Raw genomic sequence first — 20,197 nt, forward strand, 5'->3', positions numbered from 1 at the left:
ATAGTTATATAGATAAGAGCACAAGTGATTTGTGTGTTTGTGTGTGCCTGCAGTATGATTATGAATACGATGAGCATGGAGACAGGGTGGTTCTGGGTAAGGGCACATTTGGTGTTGTCTATGCCGGTCGTGACCTCAGTAACCAGGTGCGCTTAGCCATCAAAGAGATTCCCGAACGGGACAGTAGGTGAGGAAATCCACTTTAAAATCTAGTTCCTTCTTGACAGTTTTGACCGTTACTGAATACTATCATTTTGGGAACATTTCTCATTGCACAGCCTGGTGAACCTTGGTTCTATTTTAACTAAAAATGAAACTGAAAAAATAACGCACTAAACTTAAAGGAACAAGCAGACTTTTTGGGACTTTATCTTATTCACCGTATCCCCCAGAGTTAGATAAGTCCATACATACCCTTCTCATCTCCGTTTGTGCCGTAACTCTGTCTGACGCACCCACCGCTAGCCTAGCTTAGCACAAAGACTGGAGGTAAACGGCTCCAGCTAGCATACTGCTCCCAATAAGTGACAAAATAACGCCAACATTTTCCTATTTACATGTTGTGATTTGTATAGTCACAGCGTGTACAAATAACAAGGTCACATGAGACACAGCCATCTTCTAACCGTATACATACTGGGACCTATATTCTCAGAAGGCGAAGCACTGCTGCTTGGGTGGAGTGATTTGCTCGCAGCACTTGAGAAGCCCCGTGGTGAGGAGCAGAGTTCGCTCAGAGTTGGGAGTAAATCACTCCGCAGAAGTAGCAGTGCTTCGCCTTCTGAGAATATAGTTCCCAGTATGTATACGGTTAGAAGATGGTTGTGTAGAAGAACATGTAAATAGGAAAATGTTGCCGTTATTTTGTCACTCATTGGGAGCAGAATGCTAGCTGGAGCCGTTTACCTCCAGTCTTTGTGCTAAGCTAGGCTAGCGGTGGGTGCGTTAGACAGAGTTACGGCACACACGGAGATGAGAAGGGTGTGTATGGACTTATCTAACTCTGGGGGATACGGGGAATAAGCTAAAGTCTCCAAAAGTCGGCGTGTTCCTTTAAGTTTAGTGCGTTTTAAGCATTCAGGGATGTTACCCATTTGGGATTGTCCACTATTCCAAAAAGAAATGTCCCGTATTGAATCAATATGGGATGCAATTTGTCCCATTTTTGATGAACACAAAATTACATAATATAAAATAAAAAATCAGTTTCACAAGAAATGGCAATAGCAAGAGAAGCTCAGAATCACCGGGCAGAGAATGACAGGCATGTTCCCAGTGATGGAGCTTTTGTATAAATGTGCATTTATATGTAATATAAATAAATATGCAATATACAAAATCATGAATGCTTTTGAGGGTATGAAAAATGCATGCAATCACGCAGCTACAGTTTATCTGACGGCACATGTAACGGCTGTGTGTTGGTAGATATTCGCAGCCTCTGCATGAAGAAATTGCTCTGCATAAACACCTCAAGCACAAGAACATCGTGCAATACCTCGGCTCCATCAGCGAGAACGGCTTCATCAAGATCTTCATGGAGCAGGTGCCAGGAGGTGAGACCGAGATCTTTATAGTCTACTCGCACATCCAGGCCAAAAATTCATCTGAGTTATTCAAGCGTTTGTGTAGAATGTGAAAGAAACGTTTGTGTTTTTCTGTGAATCGCAGGCAGTCTGTCAGCATTGCTCAGGTCAAAGTGGGGCCCTCTAAAAAACAATGAGCCAACTATCGGTTTCTACACCAAACAGATCCTGGAGGGTCTCAAATACCTGCATGACAACCAGATCGTTCACAGAGACATTAAGGTAATCTTAAGTCTGTGAAACTTTATCTTAATCAGATGAAGAAATATCAGAAATGACTGATGTAACTCTTACTGTCATGACACACAGGGGGATAACGTCTTGATAAACACCTACAGTGGAGTTTTGAAAATCTCTGATTTTGGGACGTCCAAACGTCTGGCTGGAATAAACCCCTGCACTGAAACCTTTACTGGTACTGAGTGTATTTGTTTTGCTACTTCTTTGCACTTCACCCTTTATCACTTGATATTGTAAATAACTTGATATTGCTTCTGTAACACTGAAGGACACGTCGATTTCATGTGTTGCCAGATTTGGTCTATTTACTTTTGATTAGTATCTTATAGTGTCTTATAAATATTCAGCAGTTACTATTACTCATATTTTCAGTGCTGGTTGTATATTTCAGGTACGTTACAGTACATGGCCCCTGAAATCATAGATAAAGGGCCACGTGGGTACGGTAAACCAGCAGACATCTGGTCCCTGGGCTGCACCATTATAGAAATGGCCACTGGGAAACCACCTTTCTATGAGCTGGGGGAACCGCAAGCAGCAATGTTCAAGGTTAGTATGAGTGTGAATTATCCTGAAGTAATCCATTCACTATCCTGAATGTGTAGTAAATTTAACACAAAAGGTTTTACACAAAATCCACATTATTTTCTTTTAGTTTTTTATTTTATACATGTGTTTTGTGAAACATTTGAATGCAATTTGGCATTTAATAGTTTTCAAATGGTTTTCTAACTTCTAGTAAAAATCTACAGCCCACCATGAATCACATAATAAATGGGTGATTCGATAAATCTTTCATGGCTGTTATCATGAACATGAAGTTTTACCATTTCACAAAATCAAATTTTTAATCGTCAAAATCACATTTGATTTGCAGCACAGGCCTTACAGTAATTAGTGGTTCATATCCATATAAAACAGTAGAAAAGAAAACTAAACAGATTTTTACATAGATTATGTAATCTATCTAGATTATGTAATTATAACATTGTAATTGACTCCTAATGGCTTAGAGAAATGTACGTGACATGAGAATATTGTGTTTGAAATTGGAAAGAGTTATGGAAATGATTTTTTTAAAGTTGTGCTGGTACGTTTGTGCAGGTCGGGATGTTTAAAATCCATCCGGAGATTCCTGACTCTATGTCCTCTGAAGCCAAAGCATTTATCCTGCGCTGTTTTGAGCCTGATCCAGACAGCCGAGCCACATCCAACGATCTACTCACCCATGAGTTCCTCACTGTCACATCACGCAAAAAACGATCGAAGAACAACAATTTCACAGGTGTGTTATATGGACATTACAGCTTATATCATGCAGTAAATTCAATTGGTACATTCAACGGATTAGGGGACTAATGGAAAACTGTAATGTGTTAGATTAAAACTATTATTTAACAAAAACAACATGGCATGACATTTTTTTTTAACGTGCTTTAAAAAATGTGTTTATCACCCCCTCCCCCTCCCCCACTCCTTTAAAATGGTTTCCATCGATCCATCGTAACCATGTATCCATCGAGTAAAAAAATTAAATAGTGGCATACAGTATTTTGACAATTTTATTGTGTGTACCACTTAATTAGAAAATGCTACCCTACTTAAAAAATTGTATACCCAAGGTGTAGCATCATTTGGATAACATGATGGGAAGACAAGTAAATCTAAATGTCCAAATCACAGAATTTATTAATAAATTAATTACCAAAATTAAGATTGAATTATCGTTAATATATTAATATATAATAAATAATATATTAATATTTGGTCCCAACTAGCCTGGCCAGAATCTGCAACCTTACTTTTGTTTCTTTCAACCCTGTTACCCAATCAGGGGTGCGTTTCCCAAAACCATCTGTGGTCGCAAGTTCTGTCCTTACCAATAGAGTTCAATGGAACTTGCGACTTTACCGATTTACATTCATAATGCCCATTTATTGTTGCATTGAAATCACACAGTTGGGTTTTGAACTGCATTTAGACTGAGCCTAATAGCTAAATAGCTCATTGAGTTTTTGTCCTCCCGAAGTGGACAGATCATTTCCTATGTTTATTTTGGAAAGTGTTTGTTATCAGACCTGGAAATGTGACCTGGTAAAAGCTTTTCTCTTTGCTGCTTGTATTGTGAATTGTCTTCTCATCTCTTGTTTTTTTGTTTGTTTGTTTGTTTGTTTGTTTTTTTAAATACAGCTCTTACACCAGGAACTGGTGAGTCTATTTCAAAGCATATAGCCAGTGTTCAATTTTACATTATTTTGTTGTTTTATTCATTCTCTTTACTTATTTTTATGATAATAACCTGACTGTAAATGTAGTCAAGATTCATGTTTAGTCGTGTTAATTTTACTCTTTTTCTCACATTAGTAAAGTCAATGTACAAAATGACATAACTTTAACCAAAGGGTACATTTTGAAAAATATAGATTAAATTGAAATGTGTCAAATATAGAAATGATTTATCAACATAAAACAGTATTTTATTTATTTATACAAAATATTACATTAAGTTGGTTTTATGTAGCTAGCGGTCCATAGGGATACAAGGATCTGGTCTACAAAGATTCAAGGTCAAATGAAATGATTCTTCATCAATGAACTTTTTCATCAGTCGTTTTTAAAGAGGATAGTTCAGCATTACAGTGCTGTAGAAGAGTGTGTGATGTATGAAGGGACTTTATGCTGCTCATGTCTTGTAGAGTATCTGCGTAGCATATCTCTTCCCGTCCCCGTGGTGGTCGAGGACACGAGCAGCAGCAGCGAGTACGGCTCGGTCTCACCTGACAATGAGCTCTGCACAAACCCCTTCAACTTTAAACCCAGCACCAAGTGCTACAGCGAGAGAGAGGTCAAAGGCCACCGCTCACTCTTCCTGAGGTCAGCAGAGGTTCATTCTAGCTTAAATATACCCTAATATGTTACCATGGACCATTTATTATGCATTTAGTGTATCTGCTTTTAGTAAATCTGTAAATCTACTCCAGTATTCCTGTGGAGAACTTTGAGGACCACAGTGCACCACCTTCTCCAGAAGAGAAGGACTCTGGTTTTTTCATGCTGAGGAAAGACAGTGAAAGGAGAGCGACTCTTCACCGAATCCTGACTGAGGACAGAGAGAAAATAGTGCTTCACCTGCTAGAGGCGCTGACACAGGTGAACCCGAACACAGTGCGCTTGTGTAGCGTGTCTTGTTACTCTCATACGCTTGTGTGATTGGCAATAAAGCGATGCTTAAGTATTCTTTAAACACAAGCCTGGTGACCGCAACTCAATACAGTCCATTCTAAAACACAGAGTTGCTTTTCTTGATGCTGATTGTGTAAATAGAGTGACAGGGACATCCATACAGTGTAAACAATTGAATTGACCAACAAAAAGGGATACTTCACCCCAAAAAAAATTATTCTGTCATCATTTGCTCTGCCTCATATCGTTCCAAATCTGTATGCATTTCTTTAATCTGCTGAACTGTAAATATTTTGGAGATATTTTGAAGAATGTTGGTAGCTAAAAACTAAAAAAGCAATGGAAGTAATTGGGAACCGAAATCATGTGGGTGGACTGCATAGGCGGAGTTTGACATTCGAGCCAGGGGGGGCAAAAAAATAAATAAATCATTGTAGCAGCTGGGACCTATGGAAGCTTGTTTCCGCCACCGAATAATAAATAAATAATAATAATTGCGACCCCTATAAAGTCGCAAAATGGGAGATATAAAGTCAGAATTGCGTGATATAAAGTCGCAATTGCGTGTTTTAAAGTCAGAATTGTGAGATATAAACTATTCTGAGGTAAAAAAAAACCTCCCTTTTTTCCCTTAGAATTTGACTTTTTATCTCACAATTGCGACATCTCGCAATTCTGACTTTATTTCTCAGAGATATAAAGTCAGAATTGCGTGAAATAAAGTCGAAAAAAAGTCAGAATTCGGACTTTATAACACGCAAAGCGACTTTATTTCACGCAATTCTGACTTTATATCTCTGAGAAATAAAGTCAGAATTGCGAGATGTCGCAATTGTGAGATAAAAAGTCGCAATTATCTTTTAAAATGTTTTATTTTGTGGCGGAAACAAGCTTCCATAGGGGACCTGCATGGCCTATCAATTGGGGAACTCAGCACTAGCACATACTGTATGGACAAAACAAACATGCTAAATAAACACATATTTATTTTTAACCCAAGAAAAAACAGTACAACAATACAATCATATTTGTAAACAGGTAGAACTTCGCCACTTGACTTCGCATCGCATCTTCGTTCGGACACAATTAGGATCAATGAAATGTGGACCACTTTTGCACTGTTAAAATATTATCTTCAACCAAAACGAAAAGATTTTTAAGGTTTTTCTTTCCTTTTTTCAAAACACATTGTGGCAATGAGAGTGATTAAAAAACAAGTTATATTTCGCATTTTGTTGTACTTCATGAAACATTTAAAACATTTTGAGAGGGAAAAATGAACACAATACTCTCTCCACTTTTGAAACATATTGAACAGCATATTGAAAGTAGTGTATTGAGTTTCTCCAGCTTAAGCAGTTATTTGGCAGAGAAATAAAACTTACAGACCTAGACATTGTCCAGACTAGTGCAACAGTAATTTTAGTTTTTTTGCGTCCTGCATATGCGTCGATAATGGTCTCAGGTGAGAGCATAGGGGTGAGAGCTTGGCCGTAATGTCGCTTTCGATGTGAAGTCACATGACCCAGAGCCCCGAATTTCTTTTTTTTTTTTTTTTTTTTACTAAAGCAGTAGGCCTATATGAAATCAGATGTATTACCTACCACCATTTAGTTGTTTTGTGTTAAAATATTTATAATATATCTTTTTTTTTTTTAAACAATGCAATTTTTATTATTTATTTTTTTAATGCAATTACCCGTTTCACCAGGGGGGGCAATGCTCCCCCTGCCCCCCCGCAAACTCCGCGCCTTGTTTAACTTGTTTGCTAGGGACTAAGGGCCAGATTTACTAACAGCTTGCTCCAGTTAACCCTCTTTTGGTGTTAAAAAACTACTGTCAGGATTTACTAAAGACATGTAGTGAAAAACTAGCGCTGAAAAGGTGTGGACGGTTATTTTCTCACCTTATTGCATATGCTTTTATAGGCTTTTGCTTTCAGGCGCAAAATTTATGGAAGAAGAGAATTTAAATGAATCAGGCAAGGTAATTTAAGGTTTGGGATTGTCAATTTACTGGTGTTTGTGCCATTATTTACCGCCCAAAAAAGCCTTAAACCAGATGCTAACTTGCGCTGCTCTTGGTAGATTGTGTTGGTCATTATGGAAATGATCCGGCTGCGTCTGTGTTCTTTAATTTGCATGTGTTCAGTAGATTCACTTGCTTAACTTTCCACTCACATCTGCACAGGGCTCCAGACTAACTTTTTGCCTTGGTTGCACTGGTGCGCCTAACTTTTTTATTTAGGTGCACCAGCACAAAATTTGGGTGCACCGAAAATGTTTCTCGGCTCGCGTCACCTTTAACGCCACAATTTCAAGGTCACCTTTTTATCACGCTCTATATACATTCATATTATGTAAATGATTTTAAACAAGAATAAGGTGTAGGTAAATAAAAAAAATAAAAAAAAATTTAAAGTGCTTCACTGAGCTGCCAAACTAACTATTTTGAGTCTCTAGCTCAGGCGCCGTATAGCCTCTACCTCCGTCTCTGAGTCGGATGCCATCTCCGACGAAGGACCAGGGCTTGGCATCTTACCAGGGACTGGGGAGAATGGTGGCTGAAGTAGCTTAATGTCTGGGCTGTTGTTGGAGCATTGACCGGGGAGTAAAGGGTTTTAACGGTATTCCTACTCTTACCGATACTGCTTATCGATCCGGTACTTTAACTGTATTCTTATCGGTTCTTTTTGTTTTTATATATATATATATATATATATACATATACACACATATATATATATATTAGTCTAAAAAGAAATCTAATAAAGTAATAAAATGTAAAATAACACTGCATAATTTTTCATAAATAGATTAATGCTTAATAAAGCTGAAGTTATTCTTTCAAGAGCTTTGTAGTGATTTTTCTCTTGTTGTTTGATTCGCAGTAATGGCGCAATCGTCCGCATGTTTACTAGACTGCGGCCCCTTTAAGACCGAGTGCAGATCTGCTACGTCTGATGCATCATATTCTCCCAACTATTTCCATAACTACGTCCATTTAAGACATAAACTGTTTTTAGTGAATCTCCAAGCCGGTCATTTTGACATACTTTTGTGTACATTTGATCGTTTAGACACGCACATTAAACCCAAAGTAGGCTATAATTTGCTTGTCTCGGTTTCGGTTTCGGAGCGCGTGCCGCCTTGCGAACAACATCTCTTGCGCAGATTTTGTGCTTTTAATAGCTCTTTTAATTATTTAACGCGTCTCGCAAGTTAGCAACAGTAGCTAGACTGCATTTTACAACAATCACCGATCGTGCTGATTCTGTCGTTAGGTTTGAGTTTTAGGGAGAAAAATGACAGTGTCATCAATGCGAAGGGAAGAAGTTGCGCTAGATAGAATGCGGCTATAATTTTTAATGGTTTTACCTCAATATATTATTTTTTATAATCTTTGGAAGCCGAAATCAAAATCAGACTAATATCACAGACCTTAAGTGTAACCAGGCTACGTTTGAATGTTTAATTCTGTCCTCCGTCATCACTCATTAAGCGTGAAAGAAGAGTGTGAGTTCCCATGAGTGTGTGAGTTCCGTCAAAGGAGAACAAACGATTAGTTCGTGGAGAGGCAGTGGATGCGAGGACGTTAGGTGCACCGGTGCGACCTAGGAAAAATGTTAGTCGCACCCTTACAAAATTTGGTCGCATGTGCGACCAAATTGGTCGCACTCTAGAGCCCTGCTGCACTTTTATGGGATTGTACTCTCATGCTAATTTGCCCTGTTTAGTAAATCTGGCCTTAAATCTTCTAAGGGAATTATGATGTTTTGGTGAAAATTTTCTTCACATCAGAGAAACCAACAACAACAAAAAATCTCTAATAAGGCTGTATTCATGCAGTCCTACAAATTCTGTTGGTTGTTTGTCATTTGACAGTTGATTTTATGTCCCTTTTTGTGAGTGTGATTTGTGTCTGCCTCAACACAGGGGTCTGAGGAGACCAAACTGAAGCATCAGCATATCTCCATGCTGGTGACGAGTCTGGGAGAGTTTGTGAGGATGGCGGACAGAAAGATAATTGCCAGCACCCTCTCTCAGCTCAAACTGGAGCTCGACTTCGACAGCACAGCTATCAGCCAACTGCAGGTGGCGCTCTTCAGCTTCCAGGATGCGGTGAGCGTTTAGCCAAAGCCGTCCAATCAAGTCCTAATCAAGTTTTTTTTCTTATTGAAAATCCTGTTTCATCTGAAATGGTCACATTACAAAATTTAAATGAGTTGCGAATGCCATTTGATGTTGAGTTGAAAAGCAAATACAGATTTTTTTCTTCTTCTTCTGATTGTCAAACTTTTGTGACTTTTTCTTCATAGTTCATCATAGAAAAGTAAATAGTTATGGTATAATGTTTCTGCAGGTAAATAAAGTCCTGCGGAACAACAACATAAAGCCGCACTGGATGTTTGCCCTGGATAACATCATTCGAAAGGCTGTACAGACTGCCATCGTCATACTGGTACCTGGTAAACAGCAAAGAGCTTCTTTATAGAAAAATCCCTTTTCTTGGATGTTGGTCATTTAAGGCAGATTTCATAATCCTGTCGGTCCAAATCCGATTTTTGTTCATATCTGATTTGAATCTGATCAGATTAAGCAAGTGTGAATGGCATAAATCACACAAAATGCTTTTTTTTTTTGCAAATGCTGCATTTATATATGGTTTGAAATGCATTTCTGTAAATCAGATTTTGCGTGGTTTATGTGTCTTTCTCGCACCACATAAAACATAAACATGTTAGACGTTGTTATTGGAAACGTGCTGAAAGTCTCTGCAGAAACAATGCTGTGTTGTTGCAAAGTGGCGGACGAGCAGGAAATGCCAATATAACAGAGACGTGTTTTGAGACCGGCGGAGACGACAGCACAGAATAAAGCCGCTCACGCCAGCCTCATACGCTTCTGCTGCTGACTCAGAAGATTCAGGAGACCAGAGCGGCGGATACACACTATCATGCTGTAAATAAGACAACATCTGTATTGCAAACTCCTCCATGTTTCTGTTGTTGTTGTTTTTGGCGTATAACTACCAACATGTCATTGCCATAGAAACCAATGCAGATATTCCAGAAAACTGAAGATTGGCATGGACACACACATCGGATCTGAACAGTTGCGGTACACAGTGTGGACATCCATCATTTTAGATCAGATTCCAATCGGATACACAAATAATTGGATTTTGACTGACAGTGTGAACGTAGCCTAAAAAGCCCTTGGAACACACAAATCAGATCTGAATAGTTAAGATACGCAGTGTGGACCGTCTATAATTTAGATCAGATTCCGATCGGATTTGGACTGACAGTGTGAACATTGCCATACAGTTCCCAGAGCCCTCAGCACTGGGTGTGTCCAGTGAATGAGATATCCTAAGTGTGCAGTGATGGGGAGGCTCCGGGAACAGTTCATTTGATGCAGTGTTTGTTGTTTTTTCACTCTCAGAATTGCGGCCACACTTCACGCTGGCGTCTGAGAGCGACCCCGCCGAGCAAGAGGACATTGATGATGACACGGTTCCTCAGGGAAACGCTATCCCTAGCATAGCACCACCTGTCGTTCATCATGACGACACCGTGGCCACGTCTGGAGTGAGCACGCTCAGTTCAACAGTTTCCCATGAGTCTCAGAGCGCTCAGCGGTCGATCAGCATGGAGCTGGGGCGCATGAAGCTAGAAACCAAGAGGTAAATGTTTCGTTTTTTTTCATCTTCAGCTTTAATATTAGTGATGGGAAGTCCGATTCTTTTCCGTGAACTGGTTCGTTTCAATGAACCGGTTCAAAAAATGATTCACTAGTTATTTTACCTAATAACGCAATGATGTCATGTAAATACAATTCTGTTATTAAAGCACATCGTGGATGTTTTACATGTCTAAAGCACATAAAGTGAATTAACTAGCCTTAATCAACTCACCTTTTTACATAAACCATTAGAAACCATAAAAAAAACTTCCATTTTGCCACCGCATTCAAGTCAACTGCTCAGTTTACACAGGCTCGTTCCAGCAGCTCATCGGTTCTCCGAGGACATGTCAGAGTCCGAAGCGTTTCCTCAGTTCAGTGTGCTGGTGACTCGAGATCTTCTGTATGTTGACGAGAGAGAGAACTGCTATCAGTACTGCTGCTGACTCCATCGGATCACTGTTAGATTTACTATAGGTGTGATTTATCATGATATTCAGAAACATCCATTTTGCCCCTTTATGAAACCCTCGGCAAACAGTTCTTCTCAGCATGTCGGATGTTAGAAAGACTGTTCTCAGTTCAGTGGACTGTTGGACTAACTGGAGCGCTGATTGAGTTGGCAAATTCAGGCATCGTAGGATCATATACTCCTGGATATTCATACGATAGTTATGTAGAACAGACTCAAGTCCTTATTCCACCGTAACTCTCAATTCTCGCCCTCACTTCCACAATTTTAAATGCGTCTAAATTAGGGCTGTTACCATCATTCTACATAATATTACATTTTCTGTATTTTCAACAAAAAACAAACATTATTCCATATCCTGTCCATTATTGACCCCCTAAAATGGTAGAATGTTCTACGGGAGCACACGAATTCACTCCCTTTTCACACCGAGATTCTGGAAAAGTTCTGTGAAAATTGTTCCCGTAACTGTCCTGGGACTTTGCTCATTCACACATACCTGATCAATGTCCTAACATTGGGTTAGAATTTTCCAGCATTTGCATTTACACAGAAGGCTCTCTGACAATTTCACAGCAATTTTATGGAATCAAATCCCTGTGTGAACGTAGCCATATTAACACATTACTGTCATTGATTATTCTGTATATGTAATGAAGTGCTCATATTTGAAGGTCTGTGGCTTAAAAGTGCTACAATCCCATTATGTTATTGTTCAATTGAAGTCTAGTTTGCTGTCTGGAAATATTCAGAAATTGCAGTCAGTTAGCTGTGGTCAAAAAACCCTGACAAAACAGTTACTGTTTGCAGACGAATGCCTTATAAACATAGCAATGCAACTATTATAAGCCATGTGCGTCGACATCACCCCTGTATAGATTAGTATGCGTAGAGCAGCACTGGTACCGCCGGAATGACAAACAGCTCTCTCCTTTTTTAAGCAAACACTGATTAAAGTGCTCTGATTAAAACATATGTTCTGATAATATTGTTGGAAATTAACATTACTTTTAACCACAATGACTTTCACATGTGCACATGGCTTTTGGAGTAATAAAAAAGTAAATACACACTGCAATTTGCTATAAAATAACTTGAATAGTAATAAACTTTAACATAAATATGAAGTAAATAAATGGTGATAATAAATAACTAATACATCTGGAAAAAAATAATTGCACAAGAAATTAAGCAAGTATTTAATAATATATAGAAAATATGGGTAACACTTTACAATAAGATCTCATTTGTTAACATTAGTAACATCGATTACTTCAATTCAACGGCGATTTCTACTCGTGTTTGGTGCTTTAAACCCTGCTTAGCATGCTAAGGGTGTCCCGCCGATGGCAAAACGTAAAAATCACATCCCTGCACCCTGCCTTATGACACCAAACAACATTGGGTCTTGTTTGTCTTGTTAACCATTTATGGTGCTGAAACTTTGAACAGGACTCATGCAGATTTGAATTATATTTATGAAAGTCATATTTTTGTGGTGCTATTAGGGAGCATTTTAAATGTTTGACTGAGAAATTAACCATATTTATAGCATTTCAGTTCATCAGAGCATCTATGTGTATTTGCACGTTTATCATGTGTTTTTTGCATCAAGTCATACCACACTGGACAATTTTTTCGTCTAGTTATAGACTTAGACATGAATGTGTTTGTGTGCTCTAGGTTGTTGGAGGAATTAATAGAGAAAGAGAGAGAATATCAAGCCATCCTACAGCAAGTCCTGGAGGAGAGAGAACAAGAGATCAAACTATTGAAGTGTCGAGCCGGGCCCGTCGGTGAGTCTGATTTGCGCATTTATACACACACACACACACACACACACACACACACACACACACACACACACACACACACACACGGACACACACACACACACACACACACACACACACACACTCATGGACACACACAGTATTCAGAGCTACAGACTGCAATGAAAATGCCTGCAAATACTAAAACTGAGGGTGTTTTTGCACTGAGACATAATATATTTGAAAGAATAGAAACTCAGTTTCAGCCTCAGGCTGTCTGAATGGTTCAGCACCATCAAACTGAGCACCGGACTCTCAAAAGACTTCATGTTCAGCCCACTGTTGTTCACCCTGATGACTCGTGACTGTACTGCCATAAACAGTGCAAACCACATCATCACGTGATGGGCCTCATCAGCAACAGTGATGAGTCATTATACTGGGAGGAGGTGGATCGTCTTTTGGACTGGTGTGAGAACAACAACCTGTCTCTGAGAGCATATTCACTTCTCATGTGTCACTGTCTGGTAAAGGTCCCGATATACTCACGGCGAAGTTCTTTTTCGTTCTTCGTTTAGGGGTTAGTGAAGTTCGAAATACGTGAGCAGAGATATGCTGTAAGCGAGCATCCGACGCCGCCCACATTACTGAGAGCGATGAATATGTAAATATGTTCTGCGCGCTTTCCTCTCAATAACGAAAAATAAACGCACATCAAAATTGAGAAAACAGCAAGCGTTTTTTTTTAATAAAGCATAAGAAAAGCATCTGAACATCATGTGTTTGCATGAGCTCTGCAATTCAGCACTCTAGTAAAGTTATTTATACAGCATTTTATACAATAGATTGCTTAAAATCAATCAGCTTTACTGTATTAAACATGAAAAACTGTGTCAATGTCTTCGTTTCTGTAAAGCAGCTCTTGTGTGTTTGTTGTCTCTCACGGACCTCTGACCTCGACAATCTGAACAGAGCCAAAGTCTGAAATGAACCAAATAAAAATGTCCACATGACAAAAGGCGGAGCCTCCACACACACCTACCTGTTACGTAATCGCCACGGACCAATGGTAGAACAAAGGTGTTTACCAGCCATAGCGGACTTTTTAGGAAAGTTCACTTTGGCAAGCTGTTTCAAACTCCCAAAATGAACTCCAAACGAAGATCGTTGAAGTATATCGGGGCCTTTAGCCAGGGACAATGCTTCAGACCACAAGGCCCTGCAACACATTGTGAGAACTGCAGAGAGCATTACTGGAACATCTTTCCCTTCCCAGGGTTCCCACGGGTCCTTGGAAAAAAAATTCAAGGCCCTGGAAAGTTTTTGAAAATAAACACACATAGATACGGGTCCTTGAAAGTGCTTGAATGTATTTTGTGCAAGAAGTTTTCTGTAAAAAAAAAAGTGTTATGTGTTATTTCGCCAACACTTTGTGGCCTATGCACACTAGCTTGCTCGATTTACGTCAAGTGTTTCCCGCGTTGCCAAACGCGTTCCCGTTTGTACGTTGCCATGACGTTCACGCTCGCACGAAACTACTACGATGGAACCTCAACGTTTCATAGACACACCGTGAAACATTGCAAAAATAGGCTGAAACGTGATGCATGGAAAAAGTTTCAAGATATTTGCCTCACCAAAGAAGATTACAAAAAATGGCTTGGCAGGTTTGCCTCCCGTCCCGTAAAATACAGAATCGTCCGAAAGGTAAATGTTGCGTCCCCTATCAAATCAATACGGGACGCGATTTGTCCCGTATTTTACATAGACCCACACATAGTTGAATAAACAAATAAGGATTTTGCAGTGTGGATAATACTAATAGTAATTATAATGAAATCAATTTCACATTCATTTGCGGGTGATTGCATGTTAGCGTCTTTGTCGTCTTCGAAAAAAGGTATGAATGGGTCTGTCCAGTAACTAATGATGAACGTAGGTGGACTTCTGACTTAAAGCAGTTATGCCGAGACACACAAATCCGTACTTTTAAAGGTATAGGCCTATTATATAGGTATAGATTATAATTAATGTTATTTATTAATTTATCGTTTATAAATATTAATCATATACATAATAAATTATGATCCTATCTGTCATTCACAATTTATGGCATTTAAAAAAAGTTGTAAAAAGTGCTAAATTATTTAAATAAAAATGGGGTGAGGTTATGGGGGGGTCGCACATTTCACATCACAGCGCAGTGAGAAAACAAATCTCACATCACACAGGGGAGTGAGTTAGTGAGTTCTGCAGAAATTATCGAGAAGTTGTAAACGGTGCTCTTTCGCAGTTTCGCTTCCTTACGAATGTAGAGGGAACTGCCAACCCTACTTGCCAGAGATCCAGAGGACCATCACTTGACCAGGCTCGATGGTGTTTTAGGCCCCCAATGGCTCCTTAGAGGCAGCTAACCCTACCCTCAACCTTAAACCTACCCATCCCCTCGCTGCCTGGAAGGCGCCGTTGGGGGCATAAAACACCAAGTGCCACTTGACCAGGTGCAGAGCCTGTGGTAAATCTATCAAAGTGGATAGCATGGGATAAGTCATGCAGCTGGATCTACACACAATATATTCATATATCTTAAAACTTCTGGCTACATGAGCTTAAGCTCTTTTCAATAAAATGTTAAAATGCAAAAGTTAATATCAGATCATTTTAGAATACAGTATAGGATGTACCAAATATTCTTCAGTTTTATGCACAACAGAAATACGACAAATAGAATATCATATCTCTGTCATATGGCCAAAAATAAATGCAAAAAAAGAAGCTTTTTTGCATAGTTGTGTTTGACACATGAAAACTGTAACAATGTATCTTACAAGGTAACACGATGTAACCTTGCTCTCTCTTGAAATGTGTCCCCACATTAAGTCCTTTAATTTGAGGGTATTGGACCTGGAAAGTCCTTGAAAGCAGCATCACCAAAGATCCCACCCCTCCCACAAACTCTCACTGAGAAAACTACAGAACCATTTGCACTACTGCCAGTACTTGACACCCACAACAATGCATTTACAACTAAAATACTATAGCAATAATTGTTACCTGCACTTTAATACCTCAGGTATTCTTACCACACTGCTGTTGCACCTGCAAAATCACCTGCCACTTTCGGTTCCATCACTTGTATTATTAGGAGGTGTCATTGATGCCTTAACATTTGTGTGCATATTTTCACTGTAAGCATTTATAGTAGCACACCATCATTTGTGTTTGTGACATAAAAAATCATTTGAGTCGTTTGTATGAATGTAAATGACAATACAGAAACAGACAAAAACAGACAAAACCAGTTGGCATTGAACAGTCTGAATCCCGAATATGTAATACTACTCTGTGGTGCTTTGCTGTAGAAAGCATATATCCATGCACAGCTTTCGTGAGGAAAAGAATTCAACAAACAAAGACTGCCTGCCTCCACTGTCTTAAGCAATTTAGTTTTATTAAGTTACATTTTCTGAGGAAATTGCTGGGATCATATGAGAGTAGGATGTTGGCTTGTCAGTTCAGCTCATTGGTCACTATCACAAACATGAGACTTCCACTAAAAATCCAGCCGCTTAAAAGTCATTGAGTAAAACTAGTGGAGAAAAAAAAATACTTTGTACAAATACTTTTAGGCCACTGTGTTTCTTTTAGAATCTTACTGGACTATTCAGTGTTCTTCTGACTTTACCATTTAGTGACGTCTTTATTTGAATATTAATTTTAACATGCTGTTTTGGTAGTCTTTTGCTATGTATTAAATCACTATGTTGTGATATATCATTATTATATTACTGATATATTATATACATCAACCCAACCCTGTGTTTTATCATGTGTTTCTGGCAGATGTTCCTGATGTTCCTGTGCACCTCATGAACACACACAGTTCATTTGAAGGAGACGGACACCAGGAGCTTCTGGAATGGCTGAAACTCCACGGGGCGGATGGAGACTCCATAGAGAGAGTAATATACAGACAATCTATTCACTTTGGTCTCCGAATATTTCAAATACATCTGGTCCTTAATAATATTGTCTGAAATCAACAGATAATGGATTATTTTCTATCCATATCATAGATTATAGCCGAAGATTACAGTCTTGATGACATCCTTCATTATGTCACAAGAGACGACTTGAAGACTTTGAGATTACGGTACGTGAACAGTTCTGATAATCTGTAATATATTCAGTTTTTTATAAATAAATAAAAAACAGACATTAACATGCATAGGCTATATTTCACATTAAATTGTTACACTACCACATATTTACACGACCCTACATATTTCAGGTCAGTCATTTTTTTTGAAAGATGATTCACCAAGGCAAAAATACAGCAAAAACTATAATATTGTGAAATATTACGGTATTACAATTTACAATTACTGTCTATTTTAATGTTGTAAAATGTAATTTATTCCTGTGATCAAAGCTGAATTTTTAGCATGATTACTCCAGTCTTCAGTGTCACATGATCCTTCAGAAATCATTCTAATATGCTGATTTGCTGCTGTAGAAATGTTTCTTAGAATTATCACAGTTGTGCTGCTGAATGACATGTGAGGTGCGGTGTATGCTGAACCTCATGGAAAAGCATTGAAAATATAACCTTTTGTTAAAGGAACACTCCACTGTTTTTTCATATTAAACTATGTTATTCCCTTAACTAAGACGAGTTGATACATACCTCTCTCGTCTCAGTGCGTGCACTCAATCGCTCTGGCGCGCGGCGACACTGTGATAGCACTTAGCTTAGCCCAGTTCATTCATTAGGGACCAAACAGAGATGAAGTTAGAAGCGACCAAACACCTCCACGTTTTCCCTATTTAAATACAGTTACACGAGTAGTTACACAACCAAGTATGGTGACACAAAATAAAACGTGGCGCTTTTCTAAGCGGGTAAAAAGGATAACTATAATGTATGGCGGAATAGCACTTGGGATTCGGGAGCACTTCGACTCGGCGCAGTAAAAAGTCACGTTGGTTCTAATGACAGAATGAGAGGGAGAGGATTTTTCAGGAGTGACTTTTTACTGCGCCGAGTCGAAGTGCTTCCAAGTGCTATAACGTCTCTTCTAGCTTCATCTCTGTTTGGTCCCTAATGAATGAACTGGGCTAAGCTAAGTGCTATCAAAGTGTCGCCGCGCGCCAGAGCGAGTGAGTGCACGCACTGAGACGAGAGAGGTATGCATCAACTCGTCTTAGTTAAGGGAATAACAGTTTAATATGAAAAAACGCTGGAGTGTTCCTTTCAATTTAATCTTTTGCAATAACAGTGGAGTAAATTACTCATTCATTGTTGGTCTTGTTGCAAGTTCCAGATGCTGTGACAGACATGAGCACATAATATTGAGTTAATTTGACTGAATCCAGACAACTAATTGGTTTATATTATGTTACCTGGGAAATGTGTCCATTCTGTGTAAATTAATTACTGTTTATATGTAAATGTGGTCCTCCGGAGACACATAAATGATATTGCACAACGTTAAAGCATACAGTGTGAAACTGGCATCATTCACATTCACTTTGGGATTATTACGTTTCTCTGCTATGCGCAGTAAGCTTGGTGACAGGTAGTGTATGATTCTGTTTTCTCTTGTCTTGTGTTTCTAGAGGTGGAGTCCTATGTAAACTCTGGAGCGCCATCTCAGAGCACAGGAAAAAGCCAGGCTGAGGACCGTAGCCACGTATATGTGCCATCCAGACTCTGTTCAAGTGTTAAAACATATCCAAATATATATATTTAGTGGGATCAATTCAAGTCTTATGTGATTATCCATATCACATGTAAATATGTTTTAACTTTTATATTTGTCTGTGAAATTGCAGTGTGACTGTAAATGAACTGTTAAAGGCCCACACATTTGATACGTGAACACTGTTACGGCATCTTTATACAGGAAACTTGTTTTTATTTTTTTAGATTTGGTTACAGAAACATGTCTTGACCTGCCTGAGAACTTTTTCCAGTCCAAATCTCTTTTCCTTTCAGAAAAGACACTGAAACTACACTGAAAAGTCTGTGTGTTTTATATATTTTTTACATGTATCATTAATATGGTGTATTGTCAAGTAATTTGCTAATATACTTTTTTTTTTAAACCAAGGCTAGTTATATTTGCATATATTCTAAATGACAGGTATGAGGATACACAATAACCAATCAAATTGAATTGTGTTTCCACGTATTTGGGGTGACACGTGAATAAACCACCTCTGAAACTGTATATAAACTACTTTTAGAGCTACATTCCTGAGATTATATGTAAACTATATCCATAAGCACAGAGAATATATCACAAATGTGCTCTTATGTCTATTTATTCAGCACAAATCTCTAGCAACTCAAGTTTTTAAATTCTGTGAAATTACCATTTTAAGTGTAACCGATGGCCCTAATAGTTTCTAGTCAAATCATAAAACATAACATAAATGATGTGTATCTAATGATACACATTTAAACACACACACACACACACACACACACACACACACACACACACACACACACACACACACACACACACACACACACACACACACACACACACACACACACACACACACACACACACACACACACACACACACACACACACACACACACACACACACACACACAGGGCTATGTGATGTGACAATCATGTAATGGATACGTTTGATATCGGTGGTAAATGTTTGCATGATCAGTGTTTGCATTCCAACTGTTTTATTTTGTGCAAATTGGAATTTCACTTTTTGATTAAATAAAAAGTTTGGGAGAAGAAATCATAATTCCAGCTAGTACAGTATAACAGATGTGTTATTACATTTCTGATTACCATGTACTACGTGTGTAGATATGTTATCGTAAGAATCTACCTATTATTTGCGAGGAATTCATGCTCATCATTACTAATTGCCCCGCACTCCCCAGTCATCTTTCTTCTGTGGAACACTGAAGATATTTTAAAGAACGATGGGGTTAAAAAAACATAGGACCCCATTGACTCTCATTGTAGACAAAAAATTTGTTCAACAGAAGAAATTAATACATATAGTTTTGTAATGACATGAGGATGAGTAAATAATACCAGACCTTTTTATTTTTGGGTTAACTATTTCATTAACACCCAATGAAAGTCATTAGTCTTTACAGAGCTTAGAGGGCCTTTCTGACGACAGATGGATGGCATTCTTAGTGGTGCATATTAACACCAAATGATTTAAGATAGCAGGAATCTGACAGCCTTCCTACCACATTTTTCACAT

At 38.6% G+C, this 20,197-nt stretch overlaps 1 protein-coding gene across 2 annotated transcripts in view; it reads left to right on the top strand.

Moving 5' to 3' along the window:
- Positions 1-19,720, top strand: part of map3k5 (mitogen-activated protein kinase kinase kinase 5) — a 55,533-nt gene extending 35,813 nt beyond the window's left edge. For both annotated transcript variants that reach the window (XM_082147842.1, XM_082147843.1), the window contains 16 exons: positions 54-187; positions 1,429-1,556; positions 1,672-1,808; positions 1,896-2,001; positions 2,218-2,375; positions 2,931-3,111; positions 4,017-4,034; positions 4,523-4,700; positions 4,808-4,976; positions 8,945-9,130; positions 9,372-9,477; positions 10,457-10,697; positions 12,852-12,964; positions 16,784-16,902; positions 17,017-17,093; positions 18,560-19,720. In XM_082147842.1, the coding sequence (XP_082003968.1) occupies positions 54-187; positions 1,429-1,556; positions 1,672-1,808; positions 1,896-2,001; positions 2,218-2,375; positions 2,931-3,111; positions 4,017-4,034; positions 4,523-4,700; positions 4,808-4,976; positions 8,945-9,130; positions 9,372-9,477; positions 10,457-10,697; positions 12,852-12,964; positions 16,784-16,902; positions 17,017-17,093; positions 18,560-18,620 (2,112 nt within the window). In that variant the 3' untranslated portion in view covers positions 18,621-19,720. The remainder of the gene's footprint in view (positions 1-53; positions 188-1,428; positions 1,557-1,671; positions 1,809-1,895; positions 2,002-2,217; positions 2,376-2,930; positions 3,112-4,016; positions 4,035-4,522; positions 4,701-4,807; positions 4,977-8,944; positions 9,131-9,371; positions 9,478-10,456; positions 10,698-12,851; positions 12,965-16,783; positions 16,903-17,016; positions 17,094-18,559) is intronic.
- The last annotated feature ends 477 nt before the right edge of the window (positions 19,721-20,197 follow it).

The sequence above is a fragment of the Leuciscus leuciscus genome, assembly GCF_965113295.1.
Source record: "Leuciscus leuciscus genome assembly, chromosome: 19".
NCBI classification, from domain to species: domain Eukaryota; kingdom Metazoa; phylum Chordata; class Actinopteri; order Cypriniformes; family Leuciscidae; genus Leuciscus; species Leuciscus leuciscus.